The sequence below is a fragment of the Mustela nigripes genome, chromosome 1 (genome assembly GCF_022355385.1).
Source record: "Mustela nigripes isolate SB6536 chromosome 1, MUSNIG.SB6536, whole genome shotgun sequence".
In the NCBI taxonomy this organism is placed as follows: Eukaryota; Metazoa; Chordata; class Mammalia; order Carnivora; family Mustelidae; genus Mustela; species Mustela nigripes.
Window position 1 is genome coordinate 119,110,464 of NC_081557.1, and position 22,078 is coordinate 119,132,541.

The following is a 22,078-nucleotide window of genomic DNA, read 5'->3' on the forward strand; positions in this document are numbered from 1 at the left end:
AATGGGTATCTTTAAAATATTTATTTCATGAGTTCTTATTAAGAGTTCATAATAATACCTGTAATGGTAACTACAAAGCCACAAAAGGGTCTAAGATGAATTTCATCTTTATGGCTAGGCACACAAAGGGGGATTTTACTCCTTGCCTAAGGTAAGTGAACGAATTATGCAGGGTTTTTCCGTGGACATTGAAAACCTGTAACTCCACACTTTAAACAACAGCACAAATTTTAAAAGAAGGGTAACAACAACTGGTTAATGCCCAAACCATAAAATATCAACTGACATTTCCCCACATCCATTCAGGGTCCTTCGATGCAGATGAATGGTTTTTGGTGTTTGTGACAGCAGAATCTTGTTGTGTGGTTACTGGTTTTAACCTCGCAGCAGAGAGCAGACCGACTGAGTTGGGATACTTTTACCCAAGAATAACCTATCCATTTCTCGACAAAGACAGGGAAATAATCCTGACATTTTCTCAAGTCATGACAGAAAGGAAGATTCCCTGATCCTGTATTTTCACAGTGGCTGAAATCTGAGGGTCTTCGGAAAAGCAAGATGGAGTCACTGCAAACAGCCTTGTGTCCGGAGTCACCCCATGAAATCCCAATATTTGTAAAATGCTTGACAGATTATCGAATACCCCCACACAACATTCGGGCAAAGCACATGGAATTCAGAGTCGAAGGCCTGTAACTCTAAATGGACTATCAGGTCACCTTGGGAAAGTGAATGAAGCCCTCGGAGCTCAGTGCCTTCCTAACTAAGCTCGGGAGGAGAACAGATCCTGAACGACGAGGGTCATGTCAGGACGAGGGTCACCTGTGTAATATGGCACAAAGCACTGAAAACTTAAGATTTATAGAGTTTTGTTCTTATTTTCCCCATTTTATAAACAAGGAAATAGAGCTGTAAAGACTTGTCCAAGGTCAAGGTCATGGCTGGTAAAAGGTAGAGCAGGGTCATGGCCAGGTATTCTCTTCCAAAGTTGTGATTCCTCCCACCCCTCCATGATGACTTTGTCAGTGTTGACCTTTATTTCTCACAGTTCTAGGGCTGGAAGGCCCCAAATGGAAGTGCCAACAGAGTGGATTTTATTGTGAGGACTATTCTCATGACTTAAAGATAATTATCATCTCACTGTGTGCTTACATGACCTCTTCTTTGTGTGCATGAGGAGAGAGCTCTCTGTGTAGCTTCTTACAAGGACACTAATCCTATCGTGGGGGCTCCACCCTCATGACCTCATCTAACCCTAATTACCCCTCAGAGCCCCTTCTCCGAATTCCATCACCCTGGGAGGTTAGTGCTTCAACAAAATAAATTCTGGGGAATACAAAGATTCAGCCCATAACAAGGGGGTAACAGGGGGCTTCTTTATCCTGCTCCATATTTTCTGTCCAAGGCAACAAATATTTGCTGATAATCTGCTAGGTGCCAAGGATGGTACCAGGCCTCAGGGGAAACAAGGAGGACCAGGAGCCCTCAAAGAGTTTAATGTCAGGACAGTTGCTATAGAATGTTCTCCAAGGCAGATGGAATGTTCTCCGAGAAAGAGCGTTTATGATATGCGGACTTTTATGACTGTGTATAGCATAATTGATGACAACAAACTTCATGAGATCCTTCTTTAGATAGCTGTGTTTGAAACAATTATAATGTGAGTCTGGCAACTAATCAGCACAGAATTAATATTTGATAAGGTAATTAACATATTAATTTCCTGAGGAAGATGGGGGTCAAAGGAAGGAAGGACGTTTTCAAATTTTCAGCCTATAGATGCTTACAAGGAAACACAAAGGATATGAACCTCCTGGTAGGGAATTGTCAGATCCAGTTATGGGATGACGATTATAGCATAACTGGATATTTACTGAGTATGTCTAATTTCTCTCAGTTGAGTTGGTATAATTAAAACTGCTTTCTGGATTAGAAAACTGAAAGAGCTCAACTTCAGTTGATATATATTAGCTGGGGCAGCTGGGTGTTTCAGTTGGTTAAGTATCCAATTCTTCGTTTCAGCTTAGATCATGATCTTGGGGTTGTGAGATCAAATTCCATATCAGGCTCTGTGATCAGCAGGGAGTCTGCTTGAGATTCTCTCTTTCCCTCTGCCCTCCCCCCACTTTTGCAAGCTATCTCTCTCAAATAAATAAGCATATGTATGTATGCTAGTATGTATGTATTAATGTATTTATATAAATATTCAGTCTAAAAAAGGGACATTTTACATATATGTAAAGTCTCATTTAATTCTTACAATAAACCTTTGAGGAAATTTTGTTAGATAATTTAAAATGAAGACCAGAGAAGTCAAGGACTCATAAGTGGTTAAGTGACTAAGAGAGTACTAGAACATTCTTCCAACCATTCAAATGTTATTTTGATTACACGCACAGACAATTTTCTCTTTTAAGCAGCCCCAAAATCTAGCAGCTAGGATTTTTTTTTCTGTTGTTATTTTTGGTATGCTACTTTATTCTGTTAAGTAGTATAGGGGTGAAGTTGGGTCATTTTTGAAGGTGCATATGTTTGAAAGGGGAAAAGCTTATGCAAATTTCTACCTTCCTTCAAAAATAGACAAGGATCTCAAGAAAGAGGAGATCAAGTCTCATCTGGGGAATTAAGTGTGCTCTGTGTTTAGCCCTGGGATCCAGAAGAACCCACATGGGTACCCACTCAGTGAGCATGGCCTGCCCCTTCTGAACAGCCCAGAAGAGAAGAACTCCCAGTTTGAGGACCCACTGGAGGCTGGACATGTGGCAGTGGTTGTCCGGAAGCCAGGTCTGGAGACTGTGGAAGGCTGAATAGTGTCCCCAGAATTTCGATGTCCTGATCACTGGAACATGTAAAGGTTATTTTATGTGGTGAAGATTTCACAAATAAGAATTAAGGATCTTGAGACAGGCAGATTATGTTGGATTATCAGGTGGGCCCTAAAGGCAATCACATGTGTCTTTATAAGATAGAGGCAGAGGGAGGTTAGACACACAGAAGAGGAGGAAGCAATGTGACCATTGGGGCAGAAAACGGAGTGATCGAGCCACATGTCAAGGAATGCTGGGGAGTCTGCCTCTCTAGCTGCAATCTAAGAGGAGTAGAGTTAAGAACAGATTCTCCCCTAGAGCTTCTGGAGGGAACACAGCCCAGCTGAATCCTGGATTTTGGCCTAATGAAGCTAATTTTGGACTTCTGGCCCTCAGAACTATGAGAATATGAATGTCTGTTGTTTTGAGGCACCAAGTCTGTGGTCATTAGCTGCCGTAGCTGTTTGTAATTAAGAGAGGAACAAAAAAATCAGATGTGGCAAATGAGAAAAAGGAAGACAGTTTCATGTACCAACTACTGACTTAATCTTGCCAAAATGGTGTTTTATGCTTGCAACATTGAGCAATTTCTTCTTTCAGGGGGGTTTGCAAGATACGTTCTGGGGTCAAGAACACTGTGGTTAACTCAATAATGACTTCCTCCTGGTATATAACACATACTAGACAAAGCAGCCATTCCTCAAACCTCCAAAACCAGTCTCTTTGTGGCAACAGAGAGTCTGCATAAGACTTAACTTTGAAATACAAAGAAGTATAAAAACATTCATTATGATGTTCACTGCATATGTACAATTTTCTATGAGTGACTGTGGTTCTTACCCTGAGTCCCTAGACCTCTAGAAGTTCTTGAGTTTTATTCGAAGGTTTGGAGCTCTGAGTAAGAATTACATGTTAATTCTTGGATATATCATAATAATTATGCCCTCTAACTAGAAGATGTCTTATGGGATGATGGCAAAATGACTATTTGGAACCTTGTAAGCCATGATAAGGAGTTGGGATTTCATTCTAAATGTAGCAGGAAGCCATTGACGAGTTTACCACAGGACAAGGACACGACTGGAATTAGATTTAGGATGTTGCTCTGGCTGCCCCATGTGGGCAGATGGTAGTGGACAGGTACACAGCCCAGTGGCATAGGAACAGATAATGGTAGTCTGGGCTATGACAATGAACATGAAAATGAGAGAGACTTAGGCACAGTGGAGACGTACTGGAAAAGCAGAATCTAGGTTAATCCGATTAACTGGAGGGGAGAAGTAAGGGAAAAGGTCAATCAGTGATGACTCCTAGGGATCTTGCTTAAGTAAGTTAAAAGAGAGCTGGGAAGGCCAAAATGGTGGTGGTGGCAGGGGGAGTTGTGGGGCTTGCTTATGAGGGGGGAAGGGATGGAAATAAAGTCTCCAGTTTAGGAAATACTATGTTGATAAGTAAGGGGAATTAACAAGGCAGGCAGTAGAATATGGGGAGCATAGGTAGGTAGGTAATTTGGAAATGAAATCTCTCTCTCCCTCCCTCTCTCACACATGCACACACACTGAGCAGCCAAACCAAAATTTGCCAGGGCTTAACTGCAGGGCATGGGGAGTCTGCCTCTCTAGCTGCAATCTAAGGGCTTTGGGAAGAAAACTAAATAATCAAAACTGAACAAAATTCTAGAATGAATTTAAAATTTGGGGAAGAAAATTAAATAAAGCTGAAGCAATTCTAAAAAATGCTGTTATGATCCAATCGCTATATCCGTTTTTTTTTTTTTCAGTGTTCCAAAATTCATTGTTTATGCACCACATCCAGTGCTCCATGAAACGTGTGCCCTCCTTAATACCAACCACCAGGCTCACCCCTTCCCTTCCAAACTCTCAGCTTATTTCTCAGAGTCCACAGTCTCTCATGGTTCATCTCCCACTCCAAATTTCTCCATCTCACTTTTCCTCTCCATCTCTCAATGTCCTCCGTGTTATTCCTTATGGTCCTCAAATAAATGAAACCATATGATAATTGACTCTTTCTGCTTGACTTATTTCACTCAGCATAATTTCCTCCAGTCCTATCCATGTTGATACAAAAGTTGGGTATTCATCCTTTCTAATGGAGGCATAATACTCCATTGTATATATGGACCATATCTTCTTTATCCATTTATCTGTTGAAGGGCATCTTGGTCCCTTCTACAGTTTGGCAACTGTGGACATTGCTGTTATGCACACTGGGGTACAGATGGCCCTTCTTTTCACTATATCCGTATCTTTGGAGTAAATATCCAGTACTGCAATTGCAGGGTCATAGGGTAGCTCTATTTTTAATATCTTAAGGAATCTCCACACTGTTTTCCAAAGTGGCTGCACCAACTTGCATTCCCACCAACAGTGCAAGAGGGTTCCCCTTTCTCTACATCCTCTCCAACACTTGTTTACTGTCTTGTTAATTTTGGCCATTCTAACTGGTGTAAGGTGGTATCTCAATGTGGTTTTGATTTGAATCTCCCTGATAGCTAATGATGATGAACATTTTTTCATGTGTCTGTCAGCCATTTGTACTGTATACTGTTTTTAATCTTTCACTTTGGGTACTTTAAAATGACACTATATAGAGTATAGAGGACAGATGACAATCTGTTAGATAACCGAAATTGAAGATAAAATATAGTAAATACTTGGAGATTATAGCGACATTGAAGATACAGATGAATGGATGGGTGGGTGGATGAACAAACAGACAGGGAGACTGATAGAGACAGATTTTAAAACACTATTTTACATTTGGGACATGGTGGATAATTTAGCATTCACCCAAAAAGGTTACCCAAAGGAAATGTGTTTGTTCATGAAGTTTTGAGAAGCTGGGAAGGAGATAGGTCATGTGATCAGGAGAGCTATCTTCAGACTTAGTAATTCTCTATCAGATTTCAAAAAAGAAGATCTATCAGTAATCAAAACATTTGATTCCTAAAAGAGGAAAAGTTGCATTTTCAATATATAAGAAACATATCTGAACACCCACCTCCCCTCCCAGAGGCCACGATTCAGTTTAGAATATTAGAAAATATCATGACAGGTTTACTTGGGAGGTAAACTGTCTACAGTTGATAATCCAAAGGCAATTAATGATACATTTGATTGTCTCCTCCAATTAATACCATATGCAAATAATTCCACAATAAAACTCGGGAAAAAATATGAAAATGCAGTTAAGATTACACAGTCTTTGTCCAAAGTAAAAAATACACCTGCATGTTGTGCAAAAGTCCCTAGCTCACCAAAGACATGATGTAGCTGTCATATTCTGTGAACAGAATCCAGCACTTCCAAGGTCAATGAACCCAGTATGAAGTTTAATTTTCACTCTGATCTTCTTCTATGAGGTTTTCTGGCCTCCTTTAATCTAAATAAAAATTAGCAAACTTCTTCAGCCATTTATCCTTTCCTACGGTTGTTGGTGAGCCTGGTATCTACCACCCAGCCAACTTTGCAGAAAACCACAGTTTAGATGGAAAATCACTTTGGGTTTCTGGCTCATCAGCAGTACTGCACATCTAATTAGCTCAACAATTGGTCCCTGTGATAAAATCAGCTAATTTTATGTTCAAATGGCTGCTCCGTGGTAAGCAATACTGTCACTCTCAACTCCATGTATAAAGAAGTTGCTGAAGAAGCTGGTTACTAGGGGGTCACTGGGGGCAAACTAGTGAAGACTATTAAATTAGTAACTTAAGTCAATGTTACAGTTAGTGCATAGGGGTCCCACCAGGGCTCAAGATGAATTCCCAGAATGTAATGACGGGGCCAGAAATGCCAACTCTTAATGGGGAAATTAGTATATACAAAATACATGGAATGAATTATCTGCAGAATCTCCTACTCTTAGAAATAAATCTATATGTTTTTGAGAAAATTACAAGGTCCTAGACCTTAATCTAGTATTGGTAAGAAATTACTCTCCCTAGATTAAAGACTTCTGTGGTTTCAGGAATTTGTGCAAGCCTGCCCTAGGTAGAAAACCTAGGAAAGTCCATTCCAGGAATCACCTATTCAGCTTCCCCCTCTCTTCTCCTTAACTGTTAAGGCAACTGGTGATATCAGAACTCTCCCTACTTTGTGGCATCTATTAGAAACATTATTAAGGTATTTTTTTAAGGTAGATGCAGAAGCACAGATCAACTTGTTTATGGTATAAAAGCTACTTATATCATCTCTCATAGGCATTGCAAATTATTGAATTTTTTTGGTGTGTATATTATCAATTATACCAATTGAGTGGATGGTTAGAAATTTTTATAATTTTTGAAACAAGGAACACCTGAATGCAAATAATTTTACATAAATATACAGAGAGATACATACATACCTCCATCTAATTCATTATGCCTATACATGTATATAGATAAATATAGTCAGAGATATAGAAATGATTTTATTTATATAAGGGGCTTAAAATAGTAATTAGCACATCATAAGCTCTCAGGCCGCTCTGGTATTCCTGTGCTATCATCATTATCATTATTATGTAGCTACATATATACTATATGTAAATATATAAACTACACATGTAATGGTGTATTATTTATCTATCTGGTGACAGCAGGATGCCTGCTAAAAAAGAAACTTGTCCTTTTCTTTCTCTGCTCTAGAAGAGGCGCCAGAAAGTCACTAAATTCTGGTAGATCATCCTTGAGGCACTGGATTCAGTAGGCTGCCTGGAAGGGATGGGGCAGTGGGGGGTCAAGGACGCTTTGCAGAAGGTTACTTCACCTGCCTCATGTGCACCAGCTTAGATCCTCTCAGCCTAACCTTTCTCTCCTCCAGCCACCACTGCAGTGCTCTGCCCTGTATGGACTCTGGTTAGCTTTATGCAGGTACAACCCTATACTTCACACCCATGCGGTGTCCTCCTGCCTCCTGCTGCAGGGACACAGTCTCCTAAGTCCTCACAGTGCCACCCAGAAGCACAGAGTGAACCCACAGGGAATGGCATCCATTAGACATGGGTTTCCCTTCTTCCCCTAGAACGGTCATTTCAGAAGGACCAAACAACCCATCACTGATAGGAAAGACCAACGTATATTCACTCTCCCTCCTTCCTTTTCTGTGTCGTTTACCCCTGCCTCCTCGCTCCATGGCACCACACTCCCAAGTTAAGGCCTCACACAACAAGCCTTTGTCATAGGCTCTGCTTTCCGTGGGACCTGGACTAAGATAAAAATGATAGTAGTCACCCCTGTGCAAGGGCACAGTTAGCCCTACTGCTCACCAGGGAAGGTGAAAAAAGGCGGAACATTGTTCTTTGGTTTTAGAGAAGGAAAATGACTTGTCCCTTCATGATATGGATCTGCAAAGGCAGGTAGGAGACAGTAGTACCTGGTGCTCAAGGTGGGACAGAAAGATAAATCCTGCCCCAGGTCTCCTTGGCAAAGACTGTATCAAGAATGTAAGATCCCTCTGCACTTGACTGAGCTCACCCAAGGGTCCTTGAACTGTGGCTTTCAGCATTCAGCTCTTTATAGTGGTGACTGAAAGGAAAACTACTTGACCTTTAAGCTGCGTATCTCCAGAAAAGAAAGCAGGGGAGCAGTTCCTGGTGCAGCACCTCTGATGGCCATGAGGACTGTGCTCTATGGTGGCCCCATGCTCTTGCAAGAAGCCAACATAAGAGTAGAAGGCTTGGAATCTTGAGTGTCCCAGCCAGGAAGCCAGACTAACATGCCCCGTGCCTGCTGCAACATGGGTACACACACGCCTTATGGACCACTGTGCTGTCTAATCAGGTAGCCACTAGCCAAATGTAGCTATTTAAATAGACAATTAAATTAATTAAAATATGATAAAACACTCTGCCACTCAGTTGCATTAGCCACGTTTCAATGTTCAATGGCCAGAAGGTGGCCAGTGGCTATTATATCAGAAAGGGCAGAAGAGACCACTGCCATCATGACAGAAAGTTGTATTGGGGGTGCCACTCTGAAGTCAGGACTCACAATTTTAGTCAGTTAGCCAGGAGACTCAATACGGGCTTTCCACTCACCTATCAGGGGAATGGAGGGTTGTTTTCATTTATGTGGTAAAATAAAAGAAATACAAGAGTATTTGTGCTCTGAGTTGGTAATAAAGCACTTTTTAAAAAGATTGATTGATTGATTGATTGATTTGACAGACAGAGATCAAGTAGGCAGAGAGGCAGGCAGAGAAAGACAGGGAAGCAGGCTCTCTGAGCAGAGTCCGATGTGGGGCTCGATCCCAGGACCCTGAGATCATGACCTGAGCTGAAGGCAGAGGCTCAACCTACCGAGCCACCCAGGCGCCCAGTAATAAAGCACTTATATGTGGTTATGTTAACAGCAATAGATATTTGGATACTGGGGCAGAGGAGACCCCAATCTTTATGGCAGTAAAGACTTTACTTTTAAAAACCAAGCAAAACCATGTGTATGTATGTATATATTTAATTCCAACATACTTAGGTATGAAACACCCAAAAAGTATTTGGTTAGAACAATGATCTAGAGAATAAGATTAACATTCCCCAAATCTATAAAAATAATGGAGAAATTATTTAAAAAGTTAATTACATTTAATACCTAAATTTTAATTCCTGTGTGTATCAGTTATCTAAAATCAACATGGGTTCCACTCCGTGCAAATGGTAAGAAACTATACTGGGATAGAAGTAAAAAAAATTAGGTATAAGTTAGCCTCTTCATCATCATATGGAAGACACTGACTTTTGAACTTAAAATGCTCATTGTGAACACCAGAATGTCATCTCCTTTGGTCATATTCTAGAGAGACAATATCCTTCTCCAATCTCTTAGCATAACTGTTGGTACCTTAAGAGACTGGATCATAACACTAGGTAATTTACATATGGCATTAATCACATGTCATTTTCTGTATTATTCATTACTCACATTGTCTTTATAATTAAATATAGTGAGATTAAACCAAAGAGAAGTGATTTTTCAGTTCTTGCTTGGGGCTGATGCTCTGCCGAGCTTAGCACAGCATCTTGCCTGGTGTAGGCACTTCCCTACCCACCTCTCAAATGTTGGTGTTCCATAGGTGTTGAGCCTTTTCTTCTCATCTCTTATCTTTTTTCCCAAGTGACTGTATCAGCAACTAGGACTTCATTTACTAAATACAACTCCCAGTAATAAGGGCTACCATTTGTGGAACACTATGTGCTAGGCCCTGTGCCTTACAAGCATTAACCGAGTCAACAGTCACAACAACCCTGCCTGCAAGGAAGAAACAGCCCACATCTCCTCCTAACAATCATCCAGATGCCCACGTCAGAGGTCCCTTAAACCCGACATTTCCAGACTTAACTTACATTTTGCCACAAATCTGCCTTGGTTCCTCCATACCATCACACAAAACATTGCAAGCCAGAAACATACAAATCACCCTGGATTATTCCCTCTCCTTTTTCTCCACTTCCAGTAAGTTCCAATTTCTATTACTTTTACTTCCTAAATATCCCTTCATTCCATGCAGTCTTAACATTAACAATTAAGACTTCCATTACTTCTTGCCCAGAGTCCTGCATCAGCTGTCCAACTCATTGACCTAAATCTGGTCTTTTTTTTTCTGTAACCCCAGTTACTCTATGAACTAAACTGGGTATCTGAAATACAGGGATAATAATGAGGTCTTTCTCCTTACAGGTTTGCATGAGTTAAATGAGAGAGCTTTCTAAGTGTCAGGTAGTTGATAAAAAGTTACTTAGCTGACATATGAATTGAGACAATTTGGTGCTGGAGGCTATGTGTTTAACCATCACCACATATGCCCAGGTGATCCCATCATTATCAACTTCATGAAGTTGTGATGAAAAGTCATGATGGGGGCGCCTGGGTGGCTCAGTGGGTTAAGCCGCTGCCTTCGGCTCAGGTCATGATCTCGGGGTCCTGGGATCAAGTCCCGCATCGGGCTCTCTGCTCATCAGGGAGCCTGCTTCCTCCTCTCTCTCTCTGCCTGCCTCTCTGCCTACTTGTGATCTCTCTCTCTCTCTCTCTGTCAAATAAATAAATAAATAAATCTTTAAAAAAAATAAAAAATAAAAAAAAAAAAAGAAAAGTCATGATGAACAGATATGAGAAAGGGTCTTTACAGTGAAAAGCTTTTGAGAATGGCAATATAAATATACTCCAATTACTCTAACATTTTGTAGCTTTAACAATAAATGCTATCTTGTGGTTTCTGTAGGACCACTTAGCTTGGCGCCTCTCGCTTGAGGCCTTTCATGGGGTTGTAGTCAAACTGTGAGCTGGGGTTCCAGACTCATCTGAAAGCTTGAGTAGGGCTGAGGAGCTTCCAAGCTTGCTCATGTGGTTCTTGGAGGCCTTCATCCGTTGCCATATGAACCTTTACACAGGGGGCTGCCTCACAACATGGCAATTGGTTTCCTCTAGGGCAAGTGATCCAAGAGGCAAGAAGGGAGGGCCCCTACTATGGAAGCCACAATCTTTTAATAAACTCATCTCAAAGTAACATCCCACCACTGCTGTCATTTATGGGGAGTGAGTCATTAAATCCAGTGCATACTCAAGGAGAGGGGTTTACACAAGGGCAGAAACCTTAAGAGCCAACCCAGAGGCTGCTTACTATAAGCACCTAAGTAGACATCACAGCCCTGAAGGGAGGGGGTATGCTGAGAATAAATGGTGCTCTATCAGCATTTCCCCTAGTCCTCTTTGCTTTTTAGAGTTGAACAACCCATGAGCTTCATGCCCTGCTACTTTTTATCAGTAAATAACACTCTTGTCTTGGTCTCCTCCTCACTGCCATCTCTGCCACCATGGAGGATAGGTGGAGAACCCACAGACTGCTGGGAACTATTAAATGTCAGACTTTTTTCATAAATCCAAAATAGATCAGCATTATAGTAACTACTGGCTCTTTTGTTAAGCTTAAATTTAAGTCAGGAAATATAATAATAATTAAATTTAAACATTATCACAAAGTTTTAAAAATTAAAGCAATGCAAGTTATTTTTAAAAGAACCAAAGCTCTTGAAGACTTTTAAATATAATACAAGTTAATAGTAAAAATAATTATTTCATGCTATTATATCTGTATTTCTAAGAAGTATTTTTATTATAATTCAATCCACCGTTACTCGCAAGAGACAGTGAGTATTCTGGGTTGAACCGTGTACTCCAAAAAATGTAGGTTGGAATCCCAACCCCCCAGTATCTCAGAATGTGAGCTTATTTGGAGATAGCATCTTTATAGAGGTAATCAAGTTAAAATGCAGTCATTAGGTTGGACTGTAATCTACTATGACTGAAGTTGTCATAACAAGGAGAAGTTTGGACACAAAAACTGACCAGATAGAGGGAAGAGGATGTAAAAAAGATACAGTGAGAAGATAGCTATCTACAAGCCAAAGAGAGGGGCCTGGGCTAGAACTTTCTGTGGCAAGCCTCAAAAGGAACCATGAGTCAAGAAGAGCCAGGACCTTGATTTTGAAATTCTAGCCTCCAGAAACATGAGACAATGCACTTCTGTTGTTTAAGCTGACAGTCTATGGTACTTTGTTATGGCAGCCTGAACAAAGTACTATACAAAGAAGGAAGAAAAAAGTGAGATTTAGTGAAAGAGAGGTAGGGAGAAATAGATGACTCCATGTCAAGATACACATCCATGTGGATGAGATGACTTTCACGAGAAATACACAAAGGCCTACTCCTAAAATTTCATTTAGCGTATTTATGGAGCAGAAGCTGACAGATATTTCCAAAACTGTATGAATGGACACAGTGCCAGCTGAAAACAACCAGATTCTCCTTCTACAGGTGGGGTCTGACTGATAGGGGCCACCAGAAGGAGTCCAGGAGCAAGAGAGGACCCTACCTTCTGGTAGTCTTCTTTGGACCTCAGGGCTACATCCATGTGCTCAGTAGAGGTTGGATAGATGGCTGAGCGGTACTGAGTGCCATGGTCATTGCCTTGTCGCATGCCTGGGAAAGTGGAAAGCAGAAAGATTACTGGAGTGGACCAAGAAACAAGGCAAGTGTCACAAGTTTTCTATTATTCATGTGCTGCTAAGTTGCTTGGTGGTTTTTGTTTTTATTTTATTTTATTCAATTGAAGTATGGTTGACACACAATGTTAAATTTGTTTCAGGTGTACAACTTAGTGATTTGACAAGTCTTACCTTAGGCTACACTCACCACAAGTATACCTACCATCTATCACCTTACAATGCTATTACGACACCTTTGACTATATTCCCTGTGCTATGCCTTTTATTCCTGTGACTTACTCATTCCATAACTGAAAGCTTATATCTCCAACTCTTCTTACTCTTTTTCACCCATCCCCTACAACCTCTCCCCTCTGGCAACCATCAGTTTGTTCTCTGTATTTTTGGGTCTGCTTCTACATTTTTTTGGTTAGTTTTGTTTTTTAGATTCCACAAATATGCAAATTTGTTTTTCTCTGTTTTACTTATTTCATTTAGTATAATATCCTCTAGGTCTATCCATGTTGCCACAAATGGAAAGATTTCATTCTTTTTTATGGCTGTGAGTAATATTCTCATAAACACACACACACACACACACACACACACACACACACACCCCACATCTCCTTTTTCCATTCATTCATCAACAGACATTTAACATTGTTTCCATATCTTGGCTATTATGAATAGTGCTGCAATAAACACAGGGATGCATATATTGCTAAGTGCTTATTTTAATTTCATCTTGACACCACTCTCCTTAAATAAGCACAAAATATATCTGTTTTTCTTTATTTTAATTACAACAGTTATGTTTGAACTTAGGTAAGTTTATCATAGGTCTTAGATCACAGTAGATACTCTACAAATATGTATTTTTCTATGCAGATATTTAAATCATAACCTACTCTAGTTTTCACTTGTAAAGCACTGGGTTGTCCATTATTTCTTTGGATCTTAATGAGACACTCTGTGGCATGTACTGTGGTCCCTCACATAGTAAATAAGGAGATGGGATTATATATGGTAAGCATTATATATGGTAAGCCATACAGAGGAGGTGCCTATAAATGACTAAATAATGATATTCAGTGAGTTTGAAGAGCTTGCCTAAGATCATCCACCCAATTAAGGGAAAACCTGAGCCTTACAGTTAGCCCAGTCACAACTGCTAAAGTATATATCCCAATCAATTTCTAACTGAATAATTTCATCCCCAAAGTTAAATAGGCACAGGCTTAAGATAGATCTTCTATAGATCTCCATGCTGTGGTCAAACGAAACTCACACTCGTTTACTGCATCATTCAAGAATCAACTTCAGTTTTAACAAGTGCCCTAAGTATCCTCCAATAGAAAATATATCTTCCAGAAAGAACAGCTCTGTACTTTCAGATCCATGTGAATTACCTGGGGATGTTGTTAAAATGCAGATTCTGGTTCTGTAGGTCTGGGGTGAGCCTGAGTGAGAGTCTGCATTTCTAAACTGCCCATGGGTGGTGCTGACCACCAGACTGCACTTTGAGTGGCTAGGTTTAAAGTCTGCTCAGATATTTTCAAGATTCTTTATAATCCAGCAGCAATAATTTTAACTCTAATAATGCAGTAAGGAAAACCTGAATCTTCCAAACTAACATCCTTGAGGTACCCAATGTACAGTACTCCTTCCACCTCCAACCCCATTCCCCCAGGAGGCACACACTTTTTACTGAACTCCTCCTATTCAAGACTTAGTTCAAGCATCTTCACTCCACATAAACTTTCCCAAGGGCTCCTTATAGCTGTGACAATCATTGATCCCTTTGGGCAGGTCTCTCTCTCAGAGATTTTACTGTACTGCATTGTTATTATGTGGTTGTCCCTCTTCCTCATCTGTGAGCCTTCCAGGGGGCAGAGCCTTACAACCATGGGACCTGGTATAGCATCAGACAGATGCATACCCTTCCACCATGAAGGACATGTAAGTTTATATCTCATGATCCAAGGCCCTGCAATCAGTATTAGAGTGCAAATCAATCAATCAGTGCTTTTTACCTTTAAATGAAAATATAAATTTTTTTAAAGATTTTATTTATTTATTTGATAGAGAGAGATCACAAGTAGGTAGAGAGGCAGGCAGAGAGAGAGAGAGAGAGGGAAGCAGGCTCCCTGCTGAGCAGAGAGCCCAATATGGGACTCAATCCCAGGACCCTGAGATCATGACCTGAGCAGAAGGCAGCGGCTTAACCCACTGAGCCACCCAGGCACCCGAAAATATAAATTTAAATGTAGATAAAATAATCCTTCTTAAGAGCTCTAGGAAAAGCTACCAGTGAGCTAATATGTTTGACTAGTAGAGGGAAGTGCAGTAGCTAAAGACACCAAAGGTTCACTAGGTCAGTTAATGAATTGACAAGCTAGAATTCATGATCAAAACTAGAGTCTAAAATTAGAGGTTTAAATAACAAACTAGTAGGATTTAGCGTCAAATCATAGGCTATCTATGGTGTGTGCATATGTACTTGTGCATACAGTGAAAGGGTGTTTTGGTACCTGTACCTATTTGTTCACATTCCAGATGGGTTGACTTCCTAGAAATTCCATTTTCCCACCTTCAGAGTCCTATCCCCACCTTGACACACAAAGGTCACATGGGGACTGGAAACTAATTAGTGGTTTAAACAGCCAATACCAATGACGTGAAAATATTAATTTAATAATAATAATTTAATAATATATGATATATAATAAAAAATAAACCAGCCCATGTCGCAGCTATAAGGAGCCCTCGGGAAAGTTTATGTGGAGTGAAGATGCTTGAACTAAGTCTTGAATAGGAGGAGTTCAGTAAAAAGTGTATAATAGCAAATTAGCACTGTATAGTACCAAATTAGAATATCTATTTCATTTCCATATAAGCTATATGTTCACTTAAGTACCATAATATTATGATAATGTACAATACATATTATTACAGCACAAATATTATTTATAGCCTATACTATATAGGTATTATAATAGTATATTTATTAAGCACTTAGTATGTGCCAAATACTTTGCCAGGTGCTAAGGATACAGCAATGAATAAAAGCAAACCCCACCTTCACACAACTCACATTTTAGTATAATTTAAGAAACTGGAGAAATATGCTTCCAGAATGGCACTTTGGCAATATTTTTTTCTTTACCTTCTTCAATGTTCACTCTTTCACTTAAAAGTAAGGCTTTTCTTGAGTGACTACTTTCCATCCTTCTGTGCACAAAGATGTGATGGTAATATTATTGATCCCTCTGAAAACATTCTCTAAGACACACATCCAAAAGATTGCTGGATGGCTGATTTTCAGGAAAATCTGACTCATCTCCATTTGGTACAAGATGCAGAACAGTGAGGTCTCTGTATGGAGTTGTTTACACCTATTCAAGTTCCCTTTTTTTTTTGGAAGATCAACTAGCATGTGAGTTAAAGAGAAAAGGCAGGTGGGTTTTTTTTATACTTTTCAACAAATTTTGCTAAGATTCCATATGCCTTGTACAAAAGACATAAATATCTCTGTGTTTGGATGAAGGTCTTTAACTTATCATAGGATTATGATAAATTGCTGCTTATGCATAAAAACTAATTTTTAGCAAACAATATGGGAAAAATTAAGAATCATTCCAAGGAAATTGTCTAATAGTGGGTTCTTCTACTGATCATATTTTCTTAAATAGTCTGGTAGAAGAGTACACAATAAAACCTCCAGATTTACATCTACATTCAGAGCCTCTCTTGTAGTGACATGACAACCTAAGGGGTAGAAATATCCAAGAGGTTTCACAAAATTGTGTGGTTGGGCAGAAAAGATACATATGACTGTCATTTCTAGGCAAGTATATAAGGCAGTGTATTTCTATAAAAAACAATCCATGATTCTTTATACAATTGTGGGGTATACTACTACTACAATCTGGGATGGGGATTTATGAACCCTTCCCTAAAGCCATGATTCCCTTGAATCAAATTCTAACTTGATCATCTTCTAAATGTTATACTACAATACTGATAGGGTTGCTGTCACTGTTGTTTTTGTCTTCTTTGTGCAGACTTGGGCTGTCCCCAGCTCACCCTGGACAGCTATAAAGAGAAGTAACATAGTGGGCATTATCCACAGCTCTGTCCCAGACTCCTTGCACCAACCCCAAATGACTTTCTATCAGTTGGAAAGAGAATTATTCACATTGTTATAGCCACCATCTTCAAGTCTTACAGATTTGAATTTACAGCCTTGACCTTCCAATCCCAACACTTCTTGGATATTCTAACAAAACTGACAGCTCCTCAAGTCAGAACTAATCACACTCTCTTAGTCACTCTGGCTAAACCTCTGCCTGCCTGGAAAGAAGACAAGAAAATGTTAAAGAGATACAGTAGAGGATAGAGAGAAAACATCAAAGTCTTTATTCAGATATCCTTGAATTTTGAGTGACGTTGGATAAGGCACTAACCCTCTGGTATATTCATGAATAACAATGTTAATTTGATTGAATTCTTTTCCATCAAAATTCACCCCAAGGAGAAGGTATTAATATCTTAAAACAAAACCATATGCACATTTCCATCTATTTGTGTATGTGTTTAGTTGATTCCAATGCATGTACCTTTTGGTTAACTGATGAAGAGGCTTATTAAGTGGAGGGGAGCTTGAAATTTGGAAACAGATGGTTCACTGGGAAATATGATTTGATGCACAACAGATTGAAAACCTATAGAACTATGGATTTTCTGTTCTCATTATTCTTAATACATTGCATTTACAGATGTTTAGTGTCATTAAACTTTTCACCATTTCTTTCAGCCTCCATTGGTTTATGTTATGCACGCAAAACAGTAACTCACATGTGAGGAAAACCTGTTCACTAAATCTCTTATTAGAAGCCTAGGACTCAGCACTACAAGACCTTGTTTTTAAGTCTGACTATGTCACTAACATGCTTTATGTAAATTACCTAGTTTCTGAGCTTCAAACCTCATTTGTAAAATAAGGATTATAAGGACCTAAACTATAGGTTTGTTGTGAGGAGTAAATGAGATGAAACCTGTAAAGCACTTTGTTGACTCTAAAAAATTATGGGGTGTTAAGTACTTTAAATAACTTTTAATAATCCTGTAATGCTTCAGAATAACTAGTTTGAAATAAAAATAACAAATGATGTCACACAAGATAATCTAGGTACAAAACTTTTCATCCCCTGAAAAGCATTAAATAATATTCTTCTCTCAGATGCCCACACAGTACAGTTCACATAGGAAAATCCAAACAGAGAATCAAAATCCATTTTATGTGTGTAGAAATGTACTAGTTTTTAACTCTTTATTACATTTTTAGCAGAATTATCTTCCTAATTAAAATTTTAGCTCTGCTAATCTCCATCCCAGTTCTCTATTTCAATGGAAAACAAACCCAAGAAAAGGAAAAACTCTTTGAGTGAATTTTCTGGCACCTGCCCCTACCCATGAAGAGCCTTTCAAAGCAATGTCTCATTCTTGATCTCTTATCTGAAGTTTGGAAAAGTCAGGTCTTTTTGGCATTAATCCCAAGAAAGAACCTGGAAATCTGTGTTCCAACCCATGGAATCGCAAAGTTAAATAAAATATTTGACCATTATACCTGATCTAAACAGCCTTTATAATGTTGTTATCAAGCAGGCAAAACTAACCAAAATTGCACTGTGAAAAAGACTGAAAAATATCATGAGAGACAGAGAATCCCTACTTGTCTTTCCTTCTTCCAAAAATAAATACATTCCCTCTACTATAAAGTGTTCACAGAGCACCAGCTGTGTGCTCAGCACTGTTAATTATAAGCCTTGATCCCAAGAAAGAGCCCAGAAAAGGGAAAAGGGGAAAGGGATGAGCTTGACTCTATACTTCACTGTACTGGGTTTTTGCCAACATTTCCCCTCACCTTGCAGAAAACTGTCATTAGTCTTCAGATTAGCCCTGTGAAGTTGGTATTCTCAACTTTCTTTGACCCAATCGAAGCTGTGAATCAGAGACATTACGTGGCCTGCCTGATAACACAGAGCTGGTAAATGGCCACGCTATGATTTAGAACAAGATCCACCTGATACCAAAATTGATGCACAACAAGTTAGAGCAAAACAATCAAAGATAATGGAACAAAGTGCACTGTAGGTGGTGCATCTGGAAATGAGCATCACCACCTAAGGTCCAGAAGTAAGAACAAGTTTGCTATGTGCTGAAGCCTGTGAAGAGACAGAGCTGGGTTCTGCCTAGGGGTCTAGAAGGAAATGAAACTGGTTAGTTGAGCATGAGGCCACACAGGAATCTCAACAGGACATCCCAGGGACTAGATATGTTTGGAAAGATCAGTCTCAAGGAAGCTACAGAATTCCATAGCATCCTGGGGAAGTATAGTCCTCAAAAATCCAAAACTCTCTTTCATATAGATTCAGTAAGTGTTGCAAAGTTCACTGTGCCCTCCACTTGGCTTTGAAAAAACTGAGAGGATGAATTACTGATACTATCTGGTTGTTTTCCTCCAGGAAAGCAAGCAATGGGCCTGCTGTAGTGAGTGAAATGAAAATAACTGGCTGAGAAACAACATCTTGTGATGAACCTTCTCCCATAGCACTCTCTAAACGAAATAATAAGGACTGGGCTTTGGAGCCTTCTTGAAGAGGACTGACCTCTTGGCATCTACCAACTGTTTGCAATTTTCCCATCCACCTTCTTCAAAGAAGATTTGAAAGGGACAAACCACCAGACTGTTCTAAGATTTCTCTCTCTCAGCAGAGCCACAGAAAGCACTGGAAAACAGAGAAATGCTTAATCTGTAATGAAGCAAAAAAAGACAAAAGTTCATCTGCTCAATGGGCCGTCTAAGCCTTAGCTCATTTTTGGCTACCAGCCCTGTTCCATACCTTCTAACTGGAGAGATGAAAAAATATGCTTGAACATGGGAATTTTAAAGGGAAATTCACACTATGACTTGTTTCAAGGTGATTACTTTTAGAAATTCCAGGACTCACCGGCTGATAGTGAACATAAGGGCAAAGAAGTACTCATTTATAAGGGCCTGCAATTTCTAACTGTGTTAGGGAACTTCAGGGGAATAATAATCTCATTAGAGGCTCACTGTGTTGGTTGCATAGACCGGGTGACTACTGCCAGGAAGAATCCATATTCTTCTCTTCTACAGACAGTTGCTAGGGAAAAAAATGGATCCTGACCCATAATTAGGTTTTGTCATGAGACAGTTCTGAATTCTAATTTCAGCTCTCCTGTTTGCTAACTGTGTAATCTCAGCCAAGTTATTAGACCCATCTACACTTCAATTTCTTCATTTGGAAAAATGGGGGTGATGGTACATACCTTGTTAGGTACCTTGCATAGAAGCCCAGTAAACATAACTCCTCCATCCCCTTGTGACTTCTAATGCAGAAATTCAAGGAAGAGACTTTTTCAATGTATTTCTTAAGAATTTAAAAGTTTCGGGTGCCTGGGTGGCTCAGTGGGTTAAGCCACTGCCTTCAGCTCAGGTTATGATCTCGGGGTCCTGGAATCGAGTCCCGCATCGGGCTCTCTGCTTGGCAGGGAGCCTGCTTCTTCCTCTCTCTCTCTCTCTGCCTGCCCCTCTGCCTACTTGTGATCTCTGTCAAGTAAATAAATAAAATCTTAAAAAAAAAAAAAAAAGGAATTTAAAAGTTTCTCAGGCAATAAAGAGTTGTTAAGCATCCACCTCAGTCCAGGAATCTTGCTAGGACTTCAGCTACAACACACACCAAAGAACCTAATCTCTGTCTCAAAAAATTTCTACAATGTATCATCAAACAGATATGCATGCAGAGAAGCAAGATGTGCTTATTATGAATGAACAGAGATCCATCTATAATCTGTGCCTCTTAACCACTCTGGTCTCATTGAAAATCAAGGATTGGGTTAGATCCTTTTAAAAGCAGTTCTATTAAGGTAACGTTGATATACAAGAAAAGGCATACATTTAAAGTATACAATTTGATCAGTTTTGACATGTATACACACAATGTAACCATCGCCACAATCAAGATAATGAACACCTCCAAAATATTCCTGTGGCCCATTTTAAATCTGTCCTTCCCACAACTCCCAGTCCCTGCCCTAAAGCCTCAGGCAAACTCTGACCTATATTCTATCATTCATTTATATTCATTTGCATTTTCTAGAATTTTATAAAACTGGAATCATATAGCATGTACTATTTTTTGGTAACTCAACTATGTTGTTTTAAGTTCAGTACTTCCTTCTCTTTATTGCTGAGCAGTGTTCCATTGATTGGATACCCCACAATTTATTCATTGACCTATTCATGGACATTTTGGTTCTTTTCAGCATTGGGCTATTAAAATAAAGCTAGTATAAATATTCATGTACACATCCTTATATGTACATATGCTTTCATTCCTTTGGATAAATACCTGGGAGTGGAATGGCTGGTACACTATTGTTTAAGACTGTCAAACTTTTTCCAAAGTGGTTGTAATATTTTATATTACCTGCCAGCAATGTAGGAAAACCCCGGTTGTCTTACATCTACGTAAACACTTGGTACAGTCAGTCCTTTTAATTTTAGCCATTTGAATATATGTGTAGTAGTAGCTCACTGCGGTTTTAATTTGAATTTCTTAATGCCTCATGATGTTGAGCATTTTTCATGTGATAATTTGATATTTGTACATCTTCTCTGGTAAACTGTTCAAATATTTTTCACATTTTTAAATTGCATTGTTTTCATATGGTTGAATTTTGAGTTTTTTATATACTCTGAATACAAGTGTCTAAACAAATATATAATTGGAAACTACTTTCTCACAGTTGGGTTTGTCTTTAATTCTCTCAGCGAGTTTCAAAGAGCACAAATTAATTTTGATGGAATTGAAATTATCAATGGCTTCTTTTATGGATCAAGTTTTTGGTGTCGTAACTAAAATCTTTATCTAACCCAAATCATGAAGATTTTTCTTATATTTACTTCTAGAAGTTCTATAGTTTTTGGTTTTAAAATTAGAGCGATGATTCCTTTTACATTTTGTATATGGTATGAAGTACAGATTGAAGTTGTTTTGGTCTTCTTGTTATTGCTGTTGTATTCTTTTGTTGTTGCTTTTTTGCAGAAGGATATACAATTGTCCCAGCATCATTATGGAAAAGATTATCCTTTCTCCACCATACAGTCTCTTCTCCAAGACTCTGTTATGTTTGCAAAGCACTGAATTTCTATATATCTTATCATCCTCAATATATACTTATTATTTTGGCTCTAAATA

The 22,078-nt window shown here is 39.1% G+C and overlaps 1 protein-coding gene across 7 annotated transcripts in view; it reads right to left on the reverse strand.

Annotated features, from left to right (window-relative positions):
- The window catches only part of MSRA (methionine sulfoxide reductase A), a 434,957-nt gene that overhangs the window by 96,102 nt on the left and 316,777 nt on the right, over window positions 1-22,078 (reverse strand). For all 7 annotated transcript variants that reach the window (XM_059372261.1, XM_059372269.1, XM_059372299.1 and 4 more), the window contains one exon: window positions 12,677-12,783. In XM_059372261.1, the coding sequence (XP_059228244.1) occupies window positions 12,677-12,783 (107 nt within the window). The remainder of the gene's footprint in view (window positions 1-12,676; window positions 12,784-22,078) is intronic.